The sequence below is a fragment of the Papilio xuthus genome, unplaced genomic scaffold, assembly GCF_000836235.2.
Source record: "Papilio xuthus unplaced genomic scaffold, Pxut_1.1 DF827680.1, whole genome shotgun sequence".
Lineage (NCBI taxonomy): Eukaryota > Metazoa > Arthropoda > Insecta > Lepidoptera > Papilionidae > Papilio > Papilio xuthus.
The window spans coordinates 1,145,812-1,173,181 of NW_013530969.1; the positions used below are offsets into that span (position 1 = coordinate 1,145,812).

Sequence of the window (27,370 nt, forward strand, 5' to 3'; positions counted from 1 at the left end):
TCTGTGCGCGAATGTGCGGCCGCGCAAGCGCAATGTCGTGACGTGACGTAATTGTCCATTCATACTTTTTGTTCATTCATTTAGACAAAATATCTTATTGACGAAGTGTTGTGATAATCAAGATACTATATGAGACATAAAACTACATTAACTTGTGTTTTTACTGATTCAATTTATAAGAGTGAAGTGAAATTTGTGTATTGAATTGTCAAAAAGTGCATTCATTGATGAATTAAGTGCATGTATCAAGCACATGCGCAATGCAAGGATGAATTCTTTCGATTTCAATTACACTGGAAATCGTCTTATATATTTGAAGTTCTAAATCGAAACGTACGTTTTCACATGTTCGGGTTTTAACTGTCCAGTTAACTCTAACTTGTTGAAAACAGGCTCAAGTAGAACATTACGACACTCCGGAAGTGGCGGGACAAGCCGGCCGAGGGGCTCGTTCCGAAAGAGATAACAGCGGATGAAAGAGATAAACAGTTATGGATTTAACATGGCGGACGAAACGCGTAAAGTGCGAGTTGAAGAAAGATTAAAAATAAAGATCGGTAAGTAATATTCACGATTATTTTCTATTTTGTGAATGAATTTTAGAAATATTGTTTTCATAGAGCAATAAGTTAAAATGTGTTTACGTCTAGCACTGATCGCTGACTGTTGTTGTCATAGTTGTGAACAGGTGGTGTCCAAATAGTGTAGGTTTCTAAGTTTTATTTAAATTCTCTCAATATTACATACCTATAATTAGCAAACAATAAGTTTGCGTTAAGTGTCCTTTTAAAAAAACTCATTGGTACCATATTTAGGAGGACCTACTCCTTTTGTTTTTGCCGTGAGGTGGTTTGACAGTTCGCTCACACTTTATGAATGAATCGCCGTGAACACAATGAACCCGTGTTTAGATCATATTAGATTAGATATTTGTTGCATGTACACTATTGTATAATTATTAAACGGATAGCATCATACTATCATTTTCTTATATGAACTAAATAAGAGTGCCTAGCATAAGATCTTCAATTTAACAAAAGTTCTTAATTTGTTTTTAAAGTTGCACACATTTATGTATAGAAAATATATTTCAATTATTACTACAAGTACTGTTAGATATCTATAAAGTTGATATCTCACAATTTACTCTGATTTCTAGTGAAAAGTTATTATTGGCTTTATTTATCTTTTGAATATTGGATTTTTTAATTAATTTTTTAAGCATTACATAAAGAATAATGTTGATAGTGATTTAAAGTATATTTATCCTTGTTAGTCAAGTTAATAGTCCTACATCTTACCAATATAAGTTTCAATATGTATAAATAATTTTTTTATGTATAATATGGAGTTTCAGACTCTCACTCTGAAATATGTATTAGATCAATAAAATTCAATAGTAATAAAGAATGAAATTTTAAATGAATTAGTTGTAAATAATCATGAAGTACAAAAGTACAGGAAATAAACATCTACATTTTTTTTAATATTATGAGATCTTTGGAAGTCCTCACAAAATCATGTTGTACACAAGACAGGGTGTGTTATGTATTAAAAATGTCTTTCAAGTAGTTCACTTTCATTCCAAAAGATGGGGAATCACGGAATATGTTAAAATGCTTGGCAAAGAACTTAATGTAGAAATAATCTTATAAATCTTTCATAAAATAAGTTTAATTTAATTTTACTGATTAAACTAGATACCTATATCTTTTTTAGCTTCCCATCTAGTGTTTTAAATTACACTTAATTTTTATCTAGCCGCACATGCTCTCTACTGAAAAAAATTTCATTACTATTGCATTTACAACATTTGAGATGTTATTTGACTCAATTTTATTGGTGACCATGATGAAAAAATAGTCTAATCATATTTAAAAAACTGTAAAAATATATAAAACTAGCTGTCACACATAACTCCATCCGAGTAGTATTAAAAAAAACTGAATTAGTTCTACATCTATGCCAGTTCTGGGGATACCTTTAAGCAAACATTGATCCAAAAATTCACATTTATATTTGCATAATATTTGTAAGATAAACTTCTATTTAAATAAAATAAGTTTAAGATCTAAACAGACGGAAACAGAGTTTACTTTTAATTATTAATATGATTTATATCAAACAGTTGAGTTTTGCATCACTTATAATTTGTATAAAATACAATGTTAGTCACATGAAGTTGTAAGTTGAAGAGATAGGTACATTCATGATTGATTTGTGTGGGTGTCAGAGCGAGTGCATAAATCTATGATAAGGAGAAGTGTGTCTGCTAAGATAAGAATGCAGTACGCCTTCCGGGGCATGACCCGTGACCCGATGTTCTCTGCCAACTCTGCTATCACATACAATGAACCCAGTTGTAGTTGACCCTATACAAACCCTAATTTAGATGTTGGGCCTATGTAATCAGTGGAATGTATTCCATTTGTATGTATTTTCATATATTATTGTTTTAATTAAGAAAATTATTTAGCTAATAACCTTCATTTGACGAATGCATGACAAACTTGATGGATTGACTTTAATATTTTTTTAATCTTAATATAAAACTAAGTGTTACTTTAACTACATTATTAAAAATTACATTCAAGTATTGTAATCCTGAGAATAAAGTTTTATTTGTCACTACTAAAGTTTACTACAGAGGGACCAAATTGTATCGTCAATCGCATATTAGGCTGTACGACGCTGCGGCCGATAAATGAAAGCAATGCATATGGTAACTTCCGCCGTGCCCGCGCCTTATCTACACCACACCTTTGTTCTTACCACCAATTAGTCAACTCATCCAAACATGCTGTTGTTAGTTGCATATTGTGTCTACACCGATGAAGCGACTGTATAAAACTAATTCTAAACCTGCACATTCTCTTTTAAAACAATTTTTTTTGAGTGTCATGTCTGTCATATATCATAAGTTGTTGGTAATTCACAGTTTTATTTGTTTTTGATTTGGTTGAACTATTTTTAATTTATAGTTGTAAGGTTGGTCAAATTTTTCTATCCCCAAGTTACTGACGGGATTGCCTTAAACTACAAGCTTGTAGTTTATCACAAAGAAGGTAAAAATAGTCTCATCTGTAAGTAATTATAATTTTAATTATTACATAAATATCTTACAAATTATATAAACAAAATCTCTTCCAATATATTATGTTAGTAGCAGTCTAACTAAATGATTAAAATTTCATTATTGGGTTTATTACTTTTATCAAGTTTGACAAATTACAAAAGTTGACCAGGCCAATCTTTTTCTATTTCAAGGAGGAGAGCAAATCAATTTTCTTTCACTATTAAAGATCAGATCTTAATACAATGTTTTCATTACTTTGGGCTGTTATGCCCAGAAACAAGTGCAAAAAAATATATATTTTTTTTTGTTATTTTTCGCGGCTTATAAAATGAATTTATAGATCATATTTGACTAACATAAATAATATAAATGCACTCGAATCGAGTTAAATTTACGTAACACTCGAAGCAACGTGTTAAAACGGTATGCCATACATTTAGGTATTAAGTAATTTGTTTATAAATACGATAAGCACGAGTGATACTCCACCGATAAGGTCCGACGCGCCACGCTAGCCCGCTCGTTACTTATATCACTTACCATTTCGTTTTGACATTTTTTGATGCTATTTAAATATAAAAAAAAAATTGTCTATGTCACAGCTTTTTTCCATTGCACTTTGAATGAGCTTTTTAATTTTACAGCTGCCGTCTTACGACCGGGATTACATGTAAATATATTATCTTAATTACCTATTTATTTTTAAGTTTCTTGTGCTTGCTATCTTTCTCGTTTTCCAGCCACATTTAAACATGGTGTAGATTTATTTTTAATCTTCAGCGATAGTTTGAATCCTAATGAGTTAGTTTAAAGTAGGGTCTAGTACCAAAGCCTTAGATTATATATTGCATTCAGAGTTATAAAGTCTCTTGGTACAAGTATTGCCGGAGACCTAATTTTATTTCTTCCCTCTTCCATGTGAGAAAAGAATTGGAAGAGGACGTGGATTTGATGGAGGAAGGAACTTATAGGAAGGGGAAGTGTTATCTTTCTGTGATTAAAGGTGGGCAACACAACTGAAATTGTGGATGTCTATGTGCCGCGATCACTTCGCTATTTTGACGAATTCACGTGGCCCGTTGCTCGTTTGCCGCCAGCTTATAATATAAAAAAGAAAGTGCAATACGGATAGTATGTTAGTAGAAATGTTTTAGAAGTAGCGTGTAGCACAGGAAATACGGCTTGTAATATTAGCAGCGCGTAGTGTCGCGGTGCGGTGCGGTGCGGTGGTGTTGTAAAGTCAATGAGCCACAGCGGCGAGCTGAGCGTGGCATTGACACTATCCGGTGCGCGCGGTCACCGCTACGTTCGTATAAATTGATATCTTGTAACGTTCTGCTTTCCTCTCGCCTTGCCTCGCCTTGGTTTTAGCTTGTTCATAGTTTTTATGTACGTGGAAAGGACACCTCTCCATATTTAAATTATTTTCCTACTAATCAAGCTGAAGATTTATATCTGCGTACATTGCAGTCATTTTATGAATGTTCACATCAATTTCGTCTTTTCATCCATGGATATATTTTACCTAAGTTCGTTTATCTCGTCTCGTTATTGATGGAGGGGAAACAATATTATAGCAATTTTATAAATTGTTGCAAGTTTTGTTCCGTTAAATTTTAAACAGGCATGTTTATTGCATATTATTTAATGGTATTTAAATTATCTACAAGCGTGATGATTATTATCAAAAAGAATGCAATTGTAAACAATAAAGTTATCATTCAAAGCAAAATACCTGTCATTTGTCCTTTTGTTTAGAACAAAGTGAATTCTTCATGTCGCATATATGAATATATTGACTTGGTTTAGAATTAACAAATATGTGACTCATTCGAATATATTTTTGTTCTAGTGATTACGTTAACGAGTAATTCTTGAATTGAGAATTAAATTGACGAATATTTTAAACATAATGAATGGAAATGGATCGTTTCCAAGTTGGTGACAGTTTTCTTTACATATATAGCGCATTTGCTCAGAGAATTTTGTTGATATCGAGTTCGAATAATGTAGTGATTTAAATTATTTAGTGGCCTTGTGATCGTTCGTATTTCTTTGACTTAACTTGTATCTATTATATATTGAACCTTAAGTGCCGCGAATTTTCAAGTTCAATTTCTTTTTAATTCATTAAATTTATCTTATATTTTGTTCAAAACGAACATTGTCTTTAGGTCGAGTAATATTTTATGTCACTGCGAGGGGGTGACAGACTGGGCTAGCCATCGGGTGGTGCGCGCGGCGCTGCGCGGTGGCCGCGGTTGACTCCCGTGAATGGGTCGGACGGGTGTTTTCCATTCAGAGCGCACCCATTCATGGAAACTCGGTTTGCCGTTAATGAAAAAGACGTTCATTTATCGCGAACGTTATCGGCACGATGTCAGCCTGTCTCGGCCGTCACGTGTGTTACGTATGCATATTTCCATTGAGAACATCCTAATCCGGCCGTCATCGACAATCGACGATAAGATAACATGCGATAAGGTCTATTATTGCGTCGTATCTGCTCTCCGAATAGTAATTGTGGCGTGAACAAATAATGTTTCATAAGCGATTCTTATTTATCGATGAATTATTGCCTGGCTATTGTTGTAATATAAATGTGTACTGGACGTACGTGTAATGACCTCGGTGTTGCAATCTCCAATAATGTTTCTTCTTGTTTACATTAGGATTTTTATATGCGGTATATGTATATGAATTGCTATAAGGATGAGATGCAGTTGAATGTTTGTATGGCGTTGTGAAGTGAAGGTGTCTGAATATATTATCACAGTGACCTCCTGCTGTCAGGAATTTCGTAGTCGTGTAGGTACCGAGTTTTGTATGTTAATTGTCATTTTATCGTTTCTGTTAAATATAATATATGATTAATATAGAATAAAGTTTATATATTATTATTATTATAGTTAAAGATTCAAAAATAATGTTCATAGGTGACCATTTGACAAAATGCATGACATATTTTTGCTAACATGTATTAGCGACATATCAATTTCAATAGCATTATTCCTCTAGAACACTATTTTAATATACGGGATGTTTCGTAAGCAACAAAACATTAGTATTTACTAATTATTTGTCAATTACAAACGTGTTGGACGAAAAATCTCGTTTTCGTAATAATCAGGCAAACGAAACGACTTAGTTGCAAATAAGTTTATCCGACTATCGTGTTGTGAAACATTCACCTTTTTGCAAAAATACCGGAGTATAGTGGTTTTCGCAACCCACCTGTGGTGGTGGGCTTAGCTTGTCCTATGTGGGTGAGGGTCTAGAGGCGAATGTCTATGGCTGCGTAGGTCGTGTCAGTCCACTTTATCTAGACAATTTGTTGAATAATAATGAAACATAATTGTATTTATGTTCGCTAGATAATGCATGACTTTAGTAAGGGTTTTGAAGCGGTTCAACAGTCATTTATTCTCGAAGATTGGAAGAAAAGGATATACGTGAATATTTCAATTTATGAACCTAACAGTAAGCCTATGTATTCTTTCAGACTATGTTCTACATCCATGCCAATTTTCAACATCCTTCCATTTGAATATTCGTATTTATAATATTAGTAAGAAGTAAGATGTAAACACCACTGCATAAATATGTATAATATACTATAATTGCCTTTGATTTTAAAAATACGGGTGCATGTATTCGTCAGTAATATGTATTCATGGTCGGAAGCATACAGACGGACAAGTGTATACAAATTTTTGATATCGAAAGCGTATACAAGTTTCTAATTCATTAGTAATCTATACATTTTGACGTAGCTGACTTAACTTATTGCATTTGCTATTTCATTTTCACCTCATAATTTGGGTATTTAGTATTAGCAACAAAGGAATACCTATGTCATAATTTACCGACGATGTGTTGTACGTGCGATGGAAATTGTAAATTAGTGTTGTAGTGCTAACTTGTCATTTCCTCTCGACTTGTATCAATTCCGCGAATGGTTATAAAGCGCTAATGCCGCTACGTATTTAGTTTGCGTGAGCCCTGCCGCGCTATGATTGCATTTGCTAAAATTAAAATTTGTCACTTCCGCTGAAACAAATCGTATTTAATTTTCAATGGTTTTTTTTTAGATAAAATACGAAGTAGCAAATAGGTGGAAGAATCCATAATAAAGCATCAACTATACGTCCCAACTGAGGGCGTCGTAGTACACTAAGCTAGGGGTGACTAGGTCATAGACAACAACACGAGCCCAGTGATTGGTTGACTTGATACATACTAGTATATATTAATTTTAATTAGGTAATAGACACACTGCTTCATTTTAACCTTTTTATAATATATTGCAACGAGAATTTTAGTACATTACTGTCTTATTACTCTTTAAAGTTTGTAAGCGAACTAAATAACCTTTGTAAAGAAGCGTGAAAGTGAACAGTACGCGAAAGGAAGAAGACAGCGATAGAGTAGAAGGCAGCAAACTGTACTTTAATGCACAGTATGTGTGCCAGATATATGGTCTTATTCTTATTTCTTTGAATCCAAAGTTACGGTATTTTTTGCAACGGGATAAAAGGTTGTTATGTTCCTTCCGCTCGAGCTATTTTGCACAAAGATACGTTAAAGCTTTAAATATTTAATTTATTAATACTTTTTACACTTTATACTCGAGTATTTTCGTTGAATTAAATAAGAGGAAACTGAAAGATTACGACATCACAGGAAGAGCGGAAGTGATAATCTGGACCACTAATTGTCTTCAATTTCCCGACTGCAGTGAATGAACTGCAACGTCCTTCTTTGTGTTTATAAGATATTGGTCATCGTGACGCATTAACCAAATGCGGTAACCTCTTACAAGTTAATCAAACCTTTACTCGTGTAAAGTCTTAATTGGTAAGACTAAAAATTATGATTATTTAGTTAAGATTAAGTTAAAATTACGACATATAAATGGTATTATTTAAAATATACGTATGACAAATATATTATCTTTTTTTTTACAATAATTTAACCTTGTTCTTTTTTTCGTAACATCACATTTTAAGTAATCATTTGCAAGTATATTATTATAATTAGACAAAATTGCACAACATCTCCTTTACTCTAAGTACCTGGATCCAAAAACGTTCCCATGGTCGTAAAGTTTTAGAAACCACTCTCGATTTCGAAAGGAACACACACACTCGTGTGGTAACATTTTAACGAGCGTTAGTGTATCGTGTTTAAATAGTACCATAGGCTTCTCGGTAGTGGATAGTGCCATTCAAAGGTTCCCGTTTCACTCCCACGATCTAGTTTCATGGCGTGTGTTACTGTCGCATTGATGTACCTCATGTTTCTGCATCAACAATTACGCCGGTAGCTACTTTCTCTCAGCGGGCCAATTACGACGAATTTGTGAGACCGCGACCTCTGACAGCCTCCTTTGTTTGCTCGCCCTAACAATCTCCACTATAATCTCTTCGTAGTGTAATTACGCGTAATAGCACCTCGGTTATTTCTGTTATGACATTACGGTGAAATTATCATTTTCTATTCCTAATGAGAGTTTTAAATGTCTTTTGATTGCATAGTGATTTGTCGGATGCAATTTTAACTTAATGTCTATGCATCAACTTTTATTCACATACAGGTAAGCTTTGGGGAAGGTTGCAACAAAGAAAATTTCAAGTCGATTCCTGGTCAATATCAAATCACTAGTTTGAGTTTTATTTGCTCACTTTCATATTAATCTAATATATTAGATGGTGGACAAACTGAGCGCTGTATTTTGAGACGTCTCTAAGAATAGATAGACGTAAATTTTCATTTATTTGATATTTTTCTCCAGACTGAATCGTTTTTTTTTGGACAGTCCAATGACTCGTAATGAGTCATTGGCGATTACTCATTGAAGTATTTTATACATTAGATTATATTAAATTTAAAAGTTTTTTATTTGACTGTTATTTATCATTATTTAAATTAGTACCCAACGTATTTTTTTACAAATGTACGTAATATTCGGCTATTTTGAGAGGTTCTTAGCGGTGATGTTTTTAGTTTTTCATAATAAATCTACCGTTGGAAGAATTATACGGTATCCTGACCATCGCAAGATCACTTTTGGATACAACGATATAGAATTTAAACAAAAAATAACACGATAAGCTATCCCAGTAAAAACTAACCTTTATTTTTATTTTGTTAGTAATTAGTGATTCAATTATCAATTGTTACATCTACTTGGAACTAATGGTATGTTGTAGGATTTATGCTCCCATTCACCTGCTGTTCGTGTTTAACGAAGGACCGACACTATCTTACATCTGGATTTATCGCTAACTGAACTAAATGGTCACGATTGAAATCAAGTAATTGAAGCGTCAATAGCCTAATGCTTGAGGGTACGGATTTCTAAACAAGAGGTCGGGACTTCGAATCCCGCCATTCGACTACTGTCGTAAACCATATCCTAGCACAAGCCTAGAGCTTAGTTGGAATGGTACAAGAAATATTAGCAATTTTTAATGAAAAATCTGCTATTTTAATTAAAAATTACGCCAATTTCAATGTAAGAAGTACCTAAAGCTGTGTTTAAATTCGTATCTTTTAAATATGTATTTCACATTTAACAATTGCACCATTTCATGCAACGTTTTTAAGCGGCTATTGTGTACAACAATTATATTGTTAACGCCAAATTGCTATATAGTTTACAAAATATTATAATAACCCTCCCCCATTTAACACGACTGAGGTTTCGCCATCCGCAAGGAAACCCTTTGTGTTTGACGGATACGACGTCAATTAAAAAAGTGTGCGAAAATGTTTCTTATCAAGACTTTTGCAATCGCAACTCATGGCATCGGTGCGTGAGATATATTACTGTATAGAAGTTTGTACTTAAAACATTCAGTTTTATTACTTAGATTGTCACTCCCTTTTTAGTTCTTATACGTATTTCTATGCTAGAGCCAATAGCAATTAATTATGGTTTTTATAAAGTACTAGCCGTTGCCCGCAACTCCGTCAGCGCGAAATTAAAAAACCAGACTATGTTTCTACTATACCGAATTTTATCGTGATAAATGCAGCAATTCCGGAGATATCTTCTAACAAACATCCATCCATAATCCATAATCCATACTCCAAACATTCGCATTTATAATATTAGTAAGATTTATAGAATTGCTTTACTTACAAAACTTATATAGATAATCCATTGCCATTAGTTCATTAGGGCCCCGCTTAGAGCAGTTTATGGGTCGCTGGTCACCTTGCCTTGGATCGCCGTATAAAGTTATATCTGACGAGGTCGTCGTGTTACACAACCAACATCCGAGCTGTGTTTTGTACCATCAGTTTTGTTCTTCCTCTAAACATGTATTGCATCGCATGTAATGCTTTTTTTTAAATTAGTAACTAACTAATTTAGTAGTTGACTAATCGTGGATTTCCGAGACTAAATCCCTTTATAAAACATATTGTTTCTCTTGTTTTTTCAAAGATAAATGATAGGGATGAAGATATGTTTTATGTTTAGAGATTTTGATCTCAGGAACCAATGGTAAAGTAGCGTAACTTTTGCTTATTTTTCTATAATTGGTACCCCATATGTCAGAGCTTTGATTTTGGTCAAAAGACGTGATTTTAATTCTATTGCTTAAATCAATAATTAGATGTCATTGGAGACAGTTCCTTTTTACAGAATATTTTAACAATAAATATCTTAGGTATTTTTCTCGATAACATGCGGACATAATTGCATATTGCGTTGCGTTATTTGTATTGTTGTATAGAAATTTTAATATAATTTTTATATTTACCTTGTAATACATACGGTGTGGCCATCTTTTCGCCATACTCGATAACGCAAGACATTAAAAGTATAAAAATAACATTAAAAAAGTTAATGAGGCGTTTTTATTCTCTCCCCTAATTATGTTTATCGTTGTTGTGCATGTTAAGTAAGCGATGTGCGGGGTGCTGGAGGAGGTGGGGTGGGGGGGGGTATGTTGCCACTTCTGCCGTATGCTACACAAACGTGAAAGCATCGGAGTTAAACCACGCGGAGGTCATATTTTGTAATACGCAAGCGTAGTTAGATAGTGAAATTGTGATGATATCGTACGTTTTAAAAACAATAGCATATTTTAAAAGAAAAGCGTCTGGGAATTAAATGTGTTGAATTTGTTGCGCGATCAACTTTTTAATTTATTTTTTCACAATGGGATTTTATTATTTAATGTATTTTTACTATCGTTTCTAACATTTCTATTGTTTATTAAGAAATGTCTAATAGACAAACCTGAGTTCGACGACCGATAAATAATCGTCACAAATACTTAAGGACTAAGAGTGGTATTAAAATGTGTTATTCATTCATATACCGCTCATTTATATGAATGAACGACATGCAAAGTGTTCCCAAATGAACTTCCCAGAAAGAATGAAAAATTTTCAAATAAAGGGTGTATTTTTTCTATTTTTATATCTTTCACTTTAACCTTGAGAAAAATTTTAAAGCAACAATTTTAATGTATTGAAATTATTGTCTGGCTTTGGATGAGATAATGCACAATACAGTTCGTAGGGCTGTAGGACACTGTAGTTCTATTGTAGTAACTATGGTGCGCTTACGCAAATGACTCGACGACGCCGCGCACCAAAAAGGCAAAGCTAACGCTTTTATGTTGCCATATGGAAAGGATGTAGTCATAATAAAAACGAAACTGAAATCCAACTACATTTATATTGTCCAAAGTACGATAAACATTTGGGTTATATTTTTTTCTTTTAATTTTCTACAATTTAGTATTACAGTATTTCATTCGACTTTTTTAGGATTAATAAGGTGATGGAATTAAAGGCAAAATTGACGGTAGATTTGTACGCTAAGACATTTTCATTAGAACAGATATCGGGCACAAACAATTAGTTTAATTATTATATAATAAAATAGTAGGTTTTTAGAAAATTAGCACCCTGTATATTGATATACAGCTATTTCATATAATGTATTACTGTAGTGTAACATTTAGTACGAGGTGCGATGTAATTCGAGCATTTATAATCGTTGAATTTTGCAAAAGCAACGGATATTGTTATCGGACTCCCCGCGATACCTGCCATCACTATGAACCTTTAGTTGTTAATTAGTTTATTTTTATTTTTAGACTATAGACTTTGTTTAAAGAACCATAATTATTTGCCAAGCACTTGATTTATCAAAATTTATTTGAGAAAAGGATACAATTTCATGACAATTAATTTAAGCGAGAAATCATTAACTTATAGGTCAAATACATACATCCTAAGAGCAATATTCTGCCAGACGAGTAATAAAGAACTATTGAATTGTTTAGCTATATATGTATGATATATCGATATTTCTTTTTCTATATTTTGAACTGTGATATTATTTACAAATTTTCAATAGTTTCAATTGCTTATTTCAGGTGAAGCCAAGAACTTGCCAGCTCGCAACAATGGCGCGGCCTGCCATCGAGACATATACTGTGTGCTGTCACTTGATCAAGAAGAAATATTTCGCACGTCCACCATGGAGAGAACACTTAAGTAAGTATATCATAGCTCTGATAGTAGCATCTTTAGGACATACGTTGCTTTAAGTCGACAGTCTGTCCGAACGCCGACCTCTAGTAGTCCGTATATGGAAATAAATAATTTTTTAGCCATATTTGGGAGAGAAGTTAACCTGTCTCGTTTAATTATAGTGAGTACATATTAAACAATTTGTTTGTACCATCCAAATGATGTAATAGGAAAGATATTTGTCACTAACAAAAATAGGTAGAGACAGGAATCGTCTGGCAATAAGTCTCGTTCATTTTGCCCGATGATGGATGAAGGACAGCGCCTACGCTTGCACATGACTTATGATCATCAAGTGTAACTAAAGCTTGAGTTACTTCTCATATAGTATTACATTTTATGCTTATGAACATCAATATAAACATTTTTTTTTATATCATAAGGTGGCAAACGAGCGAGCGGCCACCTGAAATCGCTGAAATAGCGAAGTGACCGCATAGACATACGCAATTGCATATGCGTTGCCTACCTTTAATCGACGAAGGGGAGGATGCACAGAAATAAAATATCTTCCCTTTCCATGCATCCTTTCCTTCCCGTCCTTTCCTTATAAGAAAAAGGGTGGGAAGGGAAAGAAGACTAAATAAGGCCTCCGGGACGCACACTCATCAGCCGAAACGCAGAATAACTTCCACTTGACGCCTGTCTACTGTGTGGTCGTGGTATTTCACCAGGCGAGCCGGGCCGATTCGTGCGAAGATGTTAAAGCGGGCTCTACCACTGTTAAAACGTGCTGATTGTTCTCAATTTACTGGTCAATGGCTCTACAAATTTTCATATTTTTTTTCGTATTATTTTATCTACGTTTACCTGCCTTTTAAAGGTAGTGACACTAAACTTACTTTAGATAAATATGTGATTCATAAAAGTAACGAGAAACTTTTAGTCCGTACAAAAATAGTGTTACCGTATGATCGGAATAACGGTCCCTTTGTCGAATATCCGGACCGGCTTCCGGCATTATCTATCGGGCGGGAGCGATCGACGTTGTAGTATTTAGGGAGCAAACAATTTTACTGGGTCAAGGCTCGGACGTTTATGAATGACTAAAAATTAACGTCTGTTAGTTTAAATTAAGAACAATTATCTAGAGTACTAACGTAGTATATAAATTCTTCGTGGATTTGTTTTTTGTTTCTTGCTTGCACAACTTGTATACTTAAACGTGTGTCGTTCGTAGTACCTACAATTACGAAACACTGAGTGTCAATTATAGGTACGTTTTGCTTTCGATAGCGTGATGAATGCTTTATTAGGTGTCGCGGCCAGTTGCCTTATCGGGTTCGTATTTATTCATGAATGACATTATGCACTACTGCTCCATTGATAGCTCGAACGTTGCAAAAAACTTGAACGTTTATTGACTCATCTGTCTCCTTGTTATTATTGTTTTATAGTCTGTTAATATTGCGAGTTCATGATGATAATTCTGACATGTCTATATCACGTTTGTAATGTGCTAATTATGTTTTATATTGCATCTCGACGGTAAATTTGATAAATGGATATAAATACATACTTTACGTATGTATTTATATCCATTTATATTTATATGTATATACTTTACGTAGGTATTTACGTATGTATTTATATCAAGTAAATAATTTTTATTTTATTATAATATAAGACACACGCACACGATTCCTGAAGACACTGTCGGATATAGGTGTGTCACATTCTAGGAACCGCTGATTTAGGATATGCGAGCGCTCGCCGCATCATACTTGTTTATAAATATCTAACGTGCTTAGTGCGCGGTTTGTAAACAGGATAATATGCCTTCCTAATGTTATACAAAGCAGCATGCCGAGCTTGATATTAAGTGATACAATTCACAAACCCATGGAATACATGAATAGCTATGGTGAGGGTGTAATTATTTTTTCGTCAATCAATTAACATTGCTACGAAGACGGTGTAATATTCAATTTACAATACCAACGCAATCCACCAATTATAATTATCTCCTTAAGAAATTGTGTTAAAGCAAATTTTAGAACAGTTTGTTAGCCCTTCCCATGTCACGCCACTGTACGCGTTCTGTCCGCTTTTGCGTTTTCGACATGATTGCACACAATTAAAGCGTTAAGTACCACAGCATTAATTGGTTGTAGTCGACAAAGTAACGTGGGAGTCGACTGTTTCGGGATTAGGAAAGGGGAGGTTTCATTGTGCGAGCGAGCGCTGCGGCGTGCCGCGTCCCGGATGCATTTCCGGTGCGCGCGCTTTGCTGCCGCTCCCCGCCGCCCACCGCCCGCCGCCCGCCGCCGCCGACGCGGAACGGCCCTTCCGCCCCAACCCTCCGTACTTGCACCAGAGGTATTCAGTGAAATACCGCAACCGTTTCAAAAGTTCTAGTACGCATAAAGTACATCCTTCTTGGAAAAAAAGGGATTTATAGAGAGGTCTTTGAAAACAATAAGACGGCCAGGCCGTGGCACATACACATACCATTAGAGGAGTTATCGGTTTAAATAAAACGCGCGTCGGTTATAGCAGTTCAAGTAGCTAGATGAGACGCGGTCGCGACACCATCTTCACGACATGTTTGACACTATCGCACAGGAAAGGGAATGGTTATTATTTGTTTGTCGAGCGATCGGAACGGAAGCGCGATAATGATTTTAGTGACCCCAGAGGTGAGCAGGACGCGATGGCGGATATCGAAGGAAATGTCTCGTCACTCGCGCGCCGGACCACTTAATGGGTTCTTTGTCTCACGATACCTTATCGCCGCGTGTCTGCTCCAAACTATCTGTGTACTTAGGGCAGATAGTCTGCACGCACACGCACATCCGTTCACACTACCACACCATGTTTGTGTACATATTTATTATCTACAAAGCAGCCGTTATTACGTCATTAAATAGTAATCAGAGAGAAGTAAAAATAATTACATTATTGACGCGTTAATATGCTAACATTAATGTTTTATAGGCTGATAAAACAGCAATAAGAAAAAACAAATGAGTTTAACCCCGTACTGTGTCGCGTAAACGTCATCGTCGAAGACCTGATATTATTATACATTGAGAATTTTATTTACACCTGAAGTTTTTAAACTGTGGCATTGAAGTACAAATATACTGAATAGTATTAGATTATGGAATCTTAATCTTACTTTGAAGAAGCAGAAGTGCAATATGAAGGCACGGATCACGGATTTATTTTATGTAACAATAGAATCAACTCTTTTCTGCTAACAACTTATAAATGTAAAGTATTTCGGATGAAAAGCATAAAAAGCGCTTCCGTTCAGTTGCTCTATTCTTCAGGTGTGAATCGTTCGTAAATCTCGCGGCGGCGCGGCGCGGGCGCGGCGCCGGGCGGAAGCTTTCAAGTGATAAATTGTCGGCGGAACATCGTAGTGGCGCGTAAAATGATCATCGCCCGACTTGAAATAGGGCACGGAGCGGCGGCCGATGCCGGCGAGTTGTAAGTGCGGTGCTCCTGGGTACTGTATATGTAACATGTCTATGTGTATAGATAGACCCAGCTAGCTATTACGACGACGACTGTGCCTACGCACAGTGTAGGTGTGGCCGCTCCAATTATCCCAATAGGCTATTTAAAAATGTCCGTCAAGAGCGACGCGGTGAATCATTCGATTCACACCACTTGAAACGGATTTTGTCCTGTAGTTTATAGTTTTACACGTCCACTCGTTTTGTAATAGTTTTATTAGTGTACTGTCCAATGAAATGAACAAACGGTTTCGGGGTTGCCGTATATAGAATTGTAGGAAAATTATTTATTTATAAGTTAATATTCATAAGTAAGCAAGTTGTAGTAAAATAATGTAATAATTAATGTGTAGTGTGAAGGCGTCGCATTAGCACAGTGCCGCCCCCGCAACACCGCATCGGCAACTCCGCCCCCGTTTTATAAATACCGAGTTGACGCCGGATGTAGTCAACAGCTTGTACCTGACGCCGTTTGACTGTCGCTGTGACGTTGATATGCTATGCAAATACTCAAACACATCTAATTCTGATGGAAGAGGAGTATACCTCTGCCTGTTCTTTTATCGGTTGGACTACAGAAAACATATCATTACTAACCGTGAGTTTTTAAGACCGAAATTTCCGTTCAAAATATATTGTTATCTCTGTTTCGCCAAATATAATGATATGTTTTATACAGAGATTTATGGTCTCAGAAATCAATAGTAAATGCTATTTTTATAATGTTTTCGCATAATTGACAAAATATGCATAATAATTCATTCTTTATTAAAATTTATTATTGTGTATTATCTTATCTATTCAAACCCTTTATCTTATTCTTCCGCTTTTGAATGCTAAGTAAAATAACAATGCGTTACATATGTGTGTATGTATTACATGATGTTAAATGCACCATCATGCATTAATTATTTTTCGGTCGGCAGCGTCAGTGTAATCGAACGGAAGGAGATTTTTTTATCAACGCGTCGTGTTAGCATATCAAATAAACAAAGTTGATTGATGATGGCGTTACAGGAACCGGCCGCGTGTTCATATTATAAAGACAATGTCGTGATATTATGTTAAAACATCCTTTGCATTATGACGCGATGAATTATAAATAAACTTTTTTGTTGTAAATATTGACGTAAAAGTAAGAGATAAAATAAACCTATTTTCATGCCTTAGTCGAGTTGCTTTATCATTGCTTTCGAAGGCGGTTAAGTCACTATTTGAGAGTATTATTTGCTCATGGGTTAGTTCGTTTTTCTGGTTGTGTTATCTCGACAAATAAAACTAAATGTAGAGGTTAATTTGGGAACATGAAAATATTAAACTGCTCACTTAGAATATTCGCACATAAGTAATTAGCATTGAAATGTGTTCTCTTGTCATGTTTATGACGATTACTGTTTTAGCAACAGTATTCAATTAGAGTGGCTCAGGGGGTCGAACACTTGACTTGCAATCTGCAGGTCCTGGGTTCGAATCCCGTCATGTACCAATGTGTTTTTCGATTTCCGATTTACATTTGTACATTTATCCGACTTTCTTACGGTGAAGGAAAACATCGTGATGCAACCTGCACATATCTGAGAAGAAATTCAAAGATATGTGTGAAGTCAACCAACCCGCACTGGGCCAGCGTGGTTGACTATGGCCTAATCACCTTTAACTTGGGGTAGGCTCCGAGCACCTCGGTGGGGACTTATAGTGAGCTGATGATGATGATGATTCAATGCGCGGTTAGCTTTATTAATGATTCTTTAACCTCATATTGGTGTAATAAGCACAATATCCGGCAGCCGCGCGGCGCAACACATTCATAACATCATTTCCAAGAATGGAGAAAGAAGCCATGTCATAAAGCCCGGTATGCTCAATGTAAACAAACCGTCCCGCATTATTGCGCTTTGTATCGAAACTGTTATTCTAATAACGGCTATTGTGCATTAGCTAATTCGATACATACCAACTGCCTATAACTTTCACTTTTGTCTTGCGGTAAGTCTGCGAACTTTTGACAGATTCTCCGCTGAAATCTATATTAATAATATATCTACATAATCTTCGACTATTAGCGATGTTATCCCGAAATAATTAATATGTAACACTAACGTTAAACGTTGACATTGAACATATTTAAAACATCCATATTTTTATTTTTCAGTCCTTTTTTCGGCGAAGAGTTCCAGTTCGAGGTGCCCAGAAGATTTCGATACCTTTCCATATATGTGTTCGACCGCGACAAGCATCTCAAGCAAGACAAGGTGCTGGGAAAGGTGGCGATCAAGAGAGAAGACTTGCAACGGTACAACAACAAAGACCACTGGTTCGCGCTGCGACCGGTCGACGCGGACTCAGAGGTGCAGGGCAAGGCATACATCGAGCTCATTCTCGAGGACTCGAGAAAACGGCTACGGATGGACCCGAAGCCGCCCGACCCGGACCCGGCGGCGGACAACTCCAAGACAAAGGGCAACAATCTCATCAGACTGTCGGAGTACTGCAAGGAGAACATGCGATTCGGCTCCTGCTCGAGCTCCACGAGCAAGAAGCTGCTAAGCGCCGCCGCCACGGAGCCCACGCTCGCGCTCTCCCGCTCCGAGAGCCTGAAGGACCGCGCGCAGTGGGCGATTCGCTCCAAGCCGCCCATGCACACCATGTCCGAACCGGACGCCTCGCCCACACCCACCGCCGCCGACTACTGGTCGGACCCCGAGCGGCACTGCGCCGCGCGTGCAGGCCCCGACACGCTGCGCCTACGCGTGCTCGAGTGCTCCGAGCTCACCACCAAGAATGGCCAGTGCGACCCCTTCGCTCTCGTCACACTACTCTACTCCAATGGACGGAGAGTCGAGAAGCGCACCAAGCCCAGAAAGAAAACCGTCAATCCGCAGTTTGACGAAATTTTCAGTTTTGATCTCGTTATGGAGGCTGACCCTAAGGACAGGGATGGATCTCAATCGGTATGTTAAACCAAACGATGGTATATATTAATCATATAAAACATGGTAGCTCAGCTTCTAAAATGATCCCTATGCCTATAGTTCTCTTTTGCATACCAGGAATGTATAAGAATGGTGTGATGTTTGTGTGCAGGCAGGCGTGGCGTGCGAGGCGCGCGTGTCGGTGTGGCACGACGCGGCCACGCCCGTCTTCCTCGGCGAGGTGCGTCTGCAGCTGCGCCAGCCCGAGCCCTCGCCTATGTGCGCCTGGTACATACACGTCATGTTTATATGTATACTACCTACCACTACCAAAAAATATACCTAACAAACAAGTTTACGTAAATTTTAAACTGATATTAGATTAAATTCGTGTTTGTAATTTGTGCGCGTTACTGCGTTCTACTTTCTTAGGCGTCGTAATTATTGCATTTACTAAGATAATGACATGAATCATGAGGCCCTCACGAGTATCGTATTGTAACTAGCGCGCGTATTAGTTTTCTTAGTAGACGTTTTGTTGCTTGGCGATGTTAAATTATCTTTAAAAAATAGTCTAAATTTGGCCGAAATCGATTCAGATATCACTACTATACTTCTTTTTGAATCTTTTAATTTAAAATTCGCTAGATGGCGCTGTCATTCCGGCTAAGCTAAACCTATCCTCTTATCTTACTTTATATACGATTCAAGTGTCCTATTTTTAATTATATTTTCTTATTTCATTTGTTGTAATTTGCAGGTTCTTTCTGACGTCTCGTGCGGGCGGGGCGTTGTCGCGCGGCGCCACGCCCCCCGGCACGCGGCTGTCTGCGGCGGGCAGCGCCACGCTCGGCTCGCTGCGACTGCTGCTGCAGTACACCATCGACCACGTCTTCCCCATACACCACTACCGACAGCTGGAGGAACTCTTCCTCAAGAGTGTGCACCAGAAGGTAGACTTTCACATATTGCCATGTTACCGTTAATGTGTGCTCAATGTTGACTGATATTTCACCTGATTTTGCATTATCTATGCAAAGATTAAGTCATATTGTAATTATACTAGTTTTTCTTTTTTGCTAAATATCATATTAGTTAAAAAAGCAGCCAGTTTGAGACTCAAATCATTAAATAAGTTACTTTCACATTTTCCAGCCAATAACGGCGTCCGCGGTGTACATCTTAGGCGAGATAGTATCCAGTAAGACAGACGCCGCGCAGCCGCTGGTGAGGCTGTTCACTCATCACGATCTCATTGTACCCATCGTTAAGGAGCTCGCAGATGCTGAGATATCTGTACTCACGTGAGTAGACAATTTCATTTTATTCTACGTATGTAGTTAACGCCTAAGCTAACTCTAGATAGCGCTCCTTACCCTTTTCTCACTTATTTAAATCTAACTAATATTGTAAATTCGAATGTTTAAGTGCACGGATGGATATTTGTTAAAAAGTACCTTTAGAACGACTGAATGGTACTCAATCATCCACCAATCACCTCACGTATCAATGAATTAAGATAATTTGGATGTAATAAAGTTGTGATTAATTTTAGTGTTATTACTACGTGTAAGAAAAATAATTGCTTATTATAATTGTAGAGACGCGACGACAATATTCCGCGGCAACACATTAGTGTCAAAGATGATGGACGAGGCGATGCGGCTGAGCGGCGCGTCGTACCTGCGCTCGGTGCTGCGCCCCACGCTGGCCGCCGTGCTGGCGGAGCGCCGCCCCTGCGAGATAGACCCCGCCCGCGTCAAGCCCTCCGCCGCCATCGCCGCCAACCTCGCCAACCTCAAGGATTACGTCGAACGGGTACGAGGCATAACAACCACTTGCTAAGCAATTGCCATTTCACTATGTTTCTTTGTATCGGGGGTGGGGGGGACCTTCAAAAAATACCCTACATTTTCGGAGAAAGACAGGGTTGTGTGAGACTTGCAAGTGGTGAGAGTTCCGGGATCTCAAAAGGAACACAACGGCACTGTACATTTGACTGTGTGTATCTCTTGTTGGTTACAGTTTAATATATGACATGCTATTTGTCTTGAAATTGCAATTAAGTAATAACCGTGGGGTTCCATTGTAGTAATATTGAAATGAATGTATGTATTAAATGAGAATGTTGTGGTGCGTTGCGAGCAGGTGTTCGGTGCGATAACGTCGTCGTACGGCACGTGCCCGGCGGCGATGTGCCGGCTGTTCGACGCGCTGCGTCAGTGCGCCGCGCGACACTTCCCCGCCAACGCGGAGGTGCGCTACTCCGTCGTCTCCGGATTCATCTTCCTCAGGTTCTTCGCGCCCGCCATACTCGGACCCAAACTCTTCGATCTTACTACTGAACAAATTGTAAGTTATCAAAAAAAAAAACACTATTAATTTCATTTGTTAAAATAATACTTTGTAAAAATATAGCCTATCTGTAATCTGTATCTGCAAAATTTATATTAAGGCAGTACAGTAGGACAGTAGCACTGGGCTGTCGTGGACTACATTCCTGTACACTGGCGCTAGTTATAATTTATACTATTTTTATGCTTATTAAGCGCTACTGTCTTATTGTACTGGAAAAATATAAACTCGGCATAATATTAAACATTGTGTCCAGGACCCGCAAACGAACCGTACGCTGACGCTTATCTCCAAGACGATACAGTCTCTGGGTAACCTGGTGAGCAGCCGGTCAGCGCAGCAGGTCTGCAAGGAGGAGTACATGGCAGAATTATACCGCAGCTTTTGCACACCCAGACATGTTAGTATACAATATAGGTTGCTCTTATATATTTAATATTTCCCTACCCAAAATATGGATAAGATGGATTGGGAAAGTGGTTTTAGCGGTGGACGGATGCTTTTCAAATATCTTGGCGAGCCAAGGTCATCGGCGCAATGCGCATTGTCCCTTCCACATCCAGATACACCTAAAATTGAGTTCTAGCAGTGACATCCACGAAGTTTAGAGCCACCAAGATATCTGAATACAGTTATACTTTTCTAAAGCGAAATCTAGTAGCCGCTTGCTTGTTTGTAATCATTAATTTAAAAAAAAAACTCATCAATATATTTAATATTTCCAGGTGCAGGCAATCAAGCAGTTTCTCGAAATAATCTCCACAAGTTCGGATACACAGAATAACAATATCCAAGAGTCTCCTGTCTTACTCAAAGAAGGGTAAGTTTTATATTGATATAGGAAAATATATAAAGTATTGAAGGGAAAAATAATAGTCGATTTTCATTCTTGCATCTCTTGGACTAGATATGGGTACGTTTTATTTGTTTTTATGTTGTTTATGTGTATTTTTCGTTGTTATGTGTTAGCTTTATGTATGAAAGCCATTGGTTTTATATTATTTTGCTTCGTTCTATTGTATTTGGGTAATTTGAGTTATAACTGTACTTGAATCATTCAATTAGAAATTCAAAATGTTATAAAAAATTGTGTTATATTAAGTATGCTTTTTTAAGATTGTATTTGTTTTAATTTTTGTTCAAATCGTCATTGTTTCTATAAATTTTAAGAGATGTGTAAATTTTATCTCACATGGCGCCGGAATAATAAATAAATGTTCCACTGGAGCAGTTATATTTAATACATTAATATGTAGTATCACAAAAGGGTTGGTTTCTGAGACCGAAATCTCTGTATGAAACATACCGTCATCTCTGTCATTATTTTTGAGTAAATAGATTTAACTAAATCGCGAACATTTGTTATGGACATACCTCATAAGTTCAGAGTTACCAACATGCGAATATATTTTCATACAAGATATATATATAAAATTGAACTAGCATGGTGTGATTTACGTTTTCAATCATTGCATTAGTTTTCTGTTTATTGGTAACAGCTAATGAAATGTTTACTTTTGTATCAGGACGATGATAAAGCGGTCAGAGAGCGCGCGCGCTGGCTCGGGCTCGCCGCGACGTCGGTGGACGCGGGCCGCGCATGCGCACTCCAAACGGAGACATTTTAGACTTACCAGGTGAGTTGATTTACAATAATAAAAGTTACATTACAGATGTCTTAAGAAAATATTCTAATCTGCTATTGATTTTTAGTTTTTGTATTTCTAGTAATAACGTGGTAGTTAATATTTGTAACAGTGGGGAGCTGACGTGGTCGCGCAGTGGGGCGAAGGCTCCAGCGCATCGGCTGCCGCTGTCTGGCGTGCTGGCCGTCGCCGCCGTCGACTGTCCGCCCGCAGGCGCTCCCCTCGGCGCCAACAATATCTTCCAAATAGGTAATTACACTTATATTAGATACCTCTGATGACATCTGTTATTTGGTAAGTCTGTAAATTGGTAAAGGTTACTTTTTTGGCGCCTTTACAAAGTAATCATTGAGATATCTATTATTATATGATGTTAATATTATGTGCAGTGCACCGGGAGCGCGTGCTGCTGCTGCAGGCCAACAACTGCGTGGAGCGCGCTGAGTGGGTGCGACTGCTGGCCGCGCTGTGTCGCCGCGCCGCTGCTGCCCCGCCCCACGCCGGCTACTATGCGGACGACAAGTGGACATGGTTAGTACTGTCACCCTCTTAAGATCCTTATCCACTCTTTAATCAGATTCCTGCCAATATACCAAATCTGCACTATGGAGGATAGCTTAACGATTCTCTGTGCAGTTAAGTGTGATATTGTCAAGATCCATAAGTGTTATTGTTCTATCAGTTGTGGTCGTGCGGAGGCGGAGGCGGAGGGTTGCGGCGGTGTGGGCGGGGCCGGTGGCGAGGGCGGGGCGGAGGAGCGGGGGCGGGGCGCGACGGCGGCGCTCGCGCTGCGCCTCGACCCCGCACGCGACCTGCAGCGCCTGCACGCCCTGCTGGTGTCGCACGCGCAGCGCCTCGACGAGCGCCGCCATCGGCCGCACGGTAACTACATGCATTATATACTACACAAAATACAATGCTTTGCTATGCAGACACTCGTGACCGTGGCTTTGAAACTCAGAGACGTCATTGGTAGGAAAACAATATTGAAACAGTTAATCGAAAGTGTAATAATACTCTAGTAAATTTAAATAAAAGTGTAATTTGGCTAACTAATTTCTTCTTCAGATGGCGCAACGCTAGAAGAACGCGAGGCGGAGGCGTCAACGTTGTGCGAATTGCAGAAAACAATATTCGACCTGGAGCACCAGCATCGCATTTACAGGCGGTCTCTTGCGAGAGAGACCAAATATGGCAGCAAGTAAGATACACTTTATTACATTAAAAATTAATGTTTTTTTATAAAAATACAAAATGACACTTACAGTCTTACTTTTGTCGTAGACAAGCGCCGATAGGAGACGATAACTATCTGCACCTGGCGGGCGCGGCGGCGGCGAGCGCGGAGGGCGGCTCCTTCTTCTGGCGGACGTGGAGGTGCGAGATGTCGCCCACCATCGACCTCGACGGCAAGACCTTGCCGCTGCAGCAGACCTCCATCGACATCGGATCCAGTACGGAGTCCCTCAAGCTGGCGCGTCTCGCCGACGAGCGCTCCTCCGGCAAATCCAACAAGTCTACCGGCAGCGGCTACCTCACCATGTCCTGTCTCAAACATGAACCCTCCGAAGATAGCGACGCATCCAACGACAAGCCGGCGCGGCCGCCCAAGCCGGCGCGTCTCTCCCCTTCCCGGACCACCTTCTCCGCCCCGCCCGCCCTCTGCGAGTACGTCGACGTCGAACTCAAACCACCGCGGCGCGGCCCCAAGCCGGACCTCGCGCCCAGGCGGCCCGAACTCGACGTCTCCAATCGTTGCAAGGAGTACGAGCTGATGGCGAACTTCATGAGCCATGCGCAACCCACGGACGAGGACGCGCCTCCAGCAGTACCCCCGCGAGGCAACACCGCCGCGAGGAACCGACTGCAGCCCAAATCCGACGTCGAACTCCGACGGTCCCGAGAACGTTCAACCCTCGTGCCCGTCACCGGCGGCTCCTGTAACAGCTTATCCGGCGATGGCGCCCGAGACGAGCGCGAGAGCCCCACGGAATCGACCAGACCACTCAGCAAAGTCGACACCGTGTCCAACGACGACAGCCTCCTCGCCGAACTCCAACGTGACACCTACTGCGTCCTGAAAGTGTGCGAGGACGAAGGGCAGGAGCGCGAGGCGAGCGAACTAGAATCTGAAGGCTCGATAGATCGTAAGGAAAAAGAAGACTTCGGAATGTTTTCTAGGATAAGTATACAGAGGAAGTCGAATCCTATAAAGACGCAGCCTGCCTCCATAAAGCCCTTGAAAACGTCGAGTTCGACGTCGAACGTTCACGACGCGGGTACCAACACGTCGCGACCGTTCACAGAACGATTGACGCCGTTTTTCCTAAAGAAAAAACCGAAACCACCCGACGACTCGCAGGCGGCCAAAAGTGCGCGCAAAGAGGACAACCTTATAGGGAGACTGACGCCTCGGTTTGGCCAGTCTCGGCTCTACGGGCGGGGTCAGTCTCTCGAACTCGCCCCCGCTGAAAACCGTAACAAGCGAATAGAGCGCTCCGCCACCACGGTCAATATACAAACGAGACCGATCAACTCCTCAATAGTGGCAAACTTCAAGTTCCTCAGTTTGCACAGATACGGGCCGCAAGAGGACGTCCAGTGTCGTACCTTCGTCCGCAACGAGGACGGCGAACATCTTATGCCGAAAGCCGAAGCTTCGACTGGAGTTGTAGAGCGAGAGACGTCCAGGGAGGGCGGTGAGATGGAGTATATAGTTAGTGAAGAGGATGCCTTAAACGGTGCCTCGTGGCGACGCACGCACGGCCCGCTGCTGGCTGCCGCCACAAACGATATCAGACTGTAGCGACTGAAGTTGTGGAGCAAAGCTCGAGTGTTGTATATTGGTGCAGAGTGTTGTGCAAAGTTGTCCTCGCGGCACGTGTCAGCCACGGAGCAACAGTATTTGTATGTTTTGGTGCGACTCTGTGTGTGGAACGTGCACACATTTGGCAGTATGCGTGTGTGCTGGCGGTGCAGTATTTGTATGACTGCATCAGATGCAAGTGATTATGGTGCGATTGTAAATTAACTAGACTAGCGTTGTATTTATTTCTATATTTTTCGAACTCCTTTTCGTCGACCTGAAGCATGTGCCTCCCTAGTTCGTAGTGGTGCTGAATGAACTTTGGCTGTTGTATAGCGTTAATACTCAAAAGGTGCCAAGCGTTGTGTTGTGCGACCGACATCGGGTGAATGGACTCTCATTCCTGTAGCGCAATAATCTTATGAAGCTATATCCTATACTAAAGAGTTATATATATATATATATTTTTGTGATCGGCATCACTGTCCAATGTTGAATCTATCGATACGAAGTAAAAAGTGTTAGCATATTGTATATTTTATTTTGTGTATGTTATTTGTAAGAAAGAATGCCATGGTGTAAATAGTTTTTGACTGGTCTATAGGCAAATTTATTCGCAACAAGTTCAACTAATTGTTTTTTTTAGTTGATTGCTATTTATAGCTAAGAAAACAAACATAAAATTGTATGATATTTGTAAGATAATATTCTCACATAACTATCTAGTTATTGTAGCGAATGCACACAAACTAACAATTTTTAAATGTTAAATCTCTTGTAATCGAAATATTTGCAAAGTTTAAAAGATACAAAATATTTTTCAGATTCCAATTTATATTGTTACGATCAGCATTTTCATAATTTAAATGTACTTAAAATTGATATTATTAAAGTAATTATTTCATTTGTTTTTGCAAATGTAAGGAATTATTGTGAATGTTTGCGACAGTGCGGGCCTCATTGAGCCACATTGGGCCTAATAGGGCCTCACTAAGCCGCACTGGGGCTCCCTGAGCGTCTGGACCTCACCGGTCTCGCCTACAACGACGGCCTTCGCCGACACCATTACTTAAGCTGTGATTCTCTTTATAAAACTCAAATCATATTTACGTAGTCTAATGTAGTATATATTGAAACAGTCAATTGTGCTAATGTACGCGGTAGGCAGGCATATTGTATCACTATGTTAACATTACATATTAAATATTTCGATTTTTTTATTATATAAACTTTGAAACGGTACTTTGAATGAAATTCTTTAAAAAAAAACTTTAAATTATATTCTAAATACATTGTTGTCCTATTTCTACTGAGAATTAATTTATAAGAGATAATCTTTAAAATGAAATAAAGCAATGTACAAATTAATATTTCTTTAAAATATAATGATATGTTATTTATTTCACTTATTTTCATTTTTCCAATAAAATGACAGAACATACTATACCTTATTATTTGGAAACATGAGCATGAGCAGGGGCATACCGATTGAATATGCTTCCAAGATGTTAAGTGACATGATTATGGACCGCAACTTCTTGAGTAAAGGA

At 38.7% G+C, this 27,370-nt stretch overlaps 1 protein-coding gene across 1 annotated transcript; it reads left to right on the forward strand.

Annotated features, from left to right (window-relative positions):
• RasGAP1 (Ras GTPase activating protein 1) lies at positions 1–27,163 on the forward strand. Its single transcript, XM_013311521.1, has 16 exons — positions 1–557; positions 12,481–12,601; positions 18,254–19,052; positions 19,186–19,301; positions 19,774–19,966; positions 20,169–20,317; positions 20,615–20,831; positions 21,162–21,365; positions 21,625–21,768; positions 22,094–22,188; positions 22,895–23,005; positions 23,127–23,263; positions 23,404–23,545; positions 23,697–23,896; positions 24,083–24,215; positions 24,299–27,163. Exons 1-16 carry the CDS (start codon positions 473–475, stop codon positions 25,818–25,820), a joined length of 4,368 nt encoding a protein of 1,455 aa, XP_013166975.1. The 5' UTR covers positions 1–472; the 3' UTR covers positions 25,821–27,163.
• The last annotated feature ends 207 nt before the right edge of the window (positions 27,164–27,370 follow it).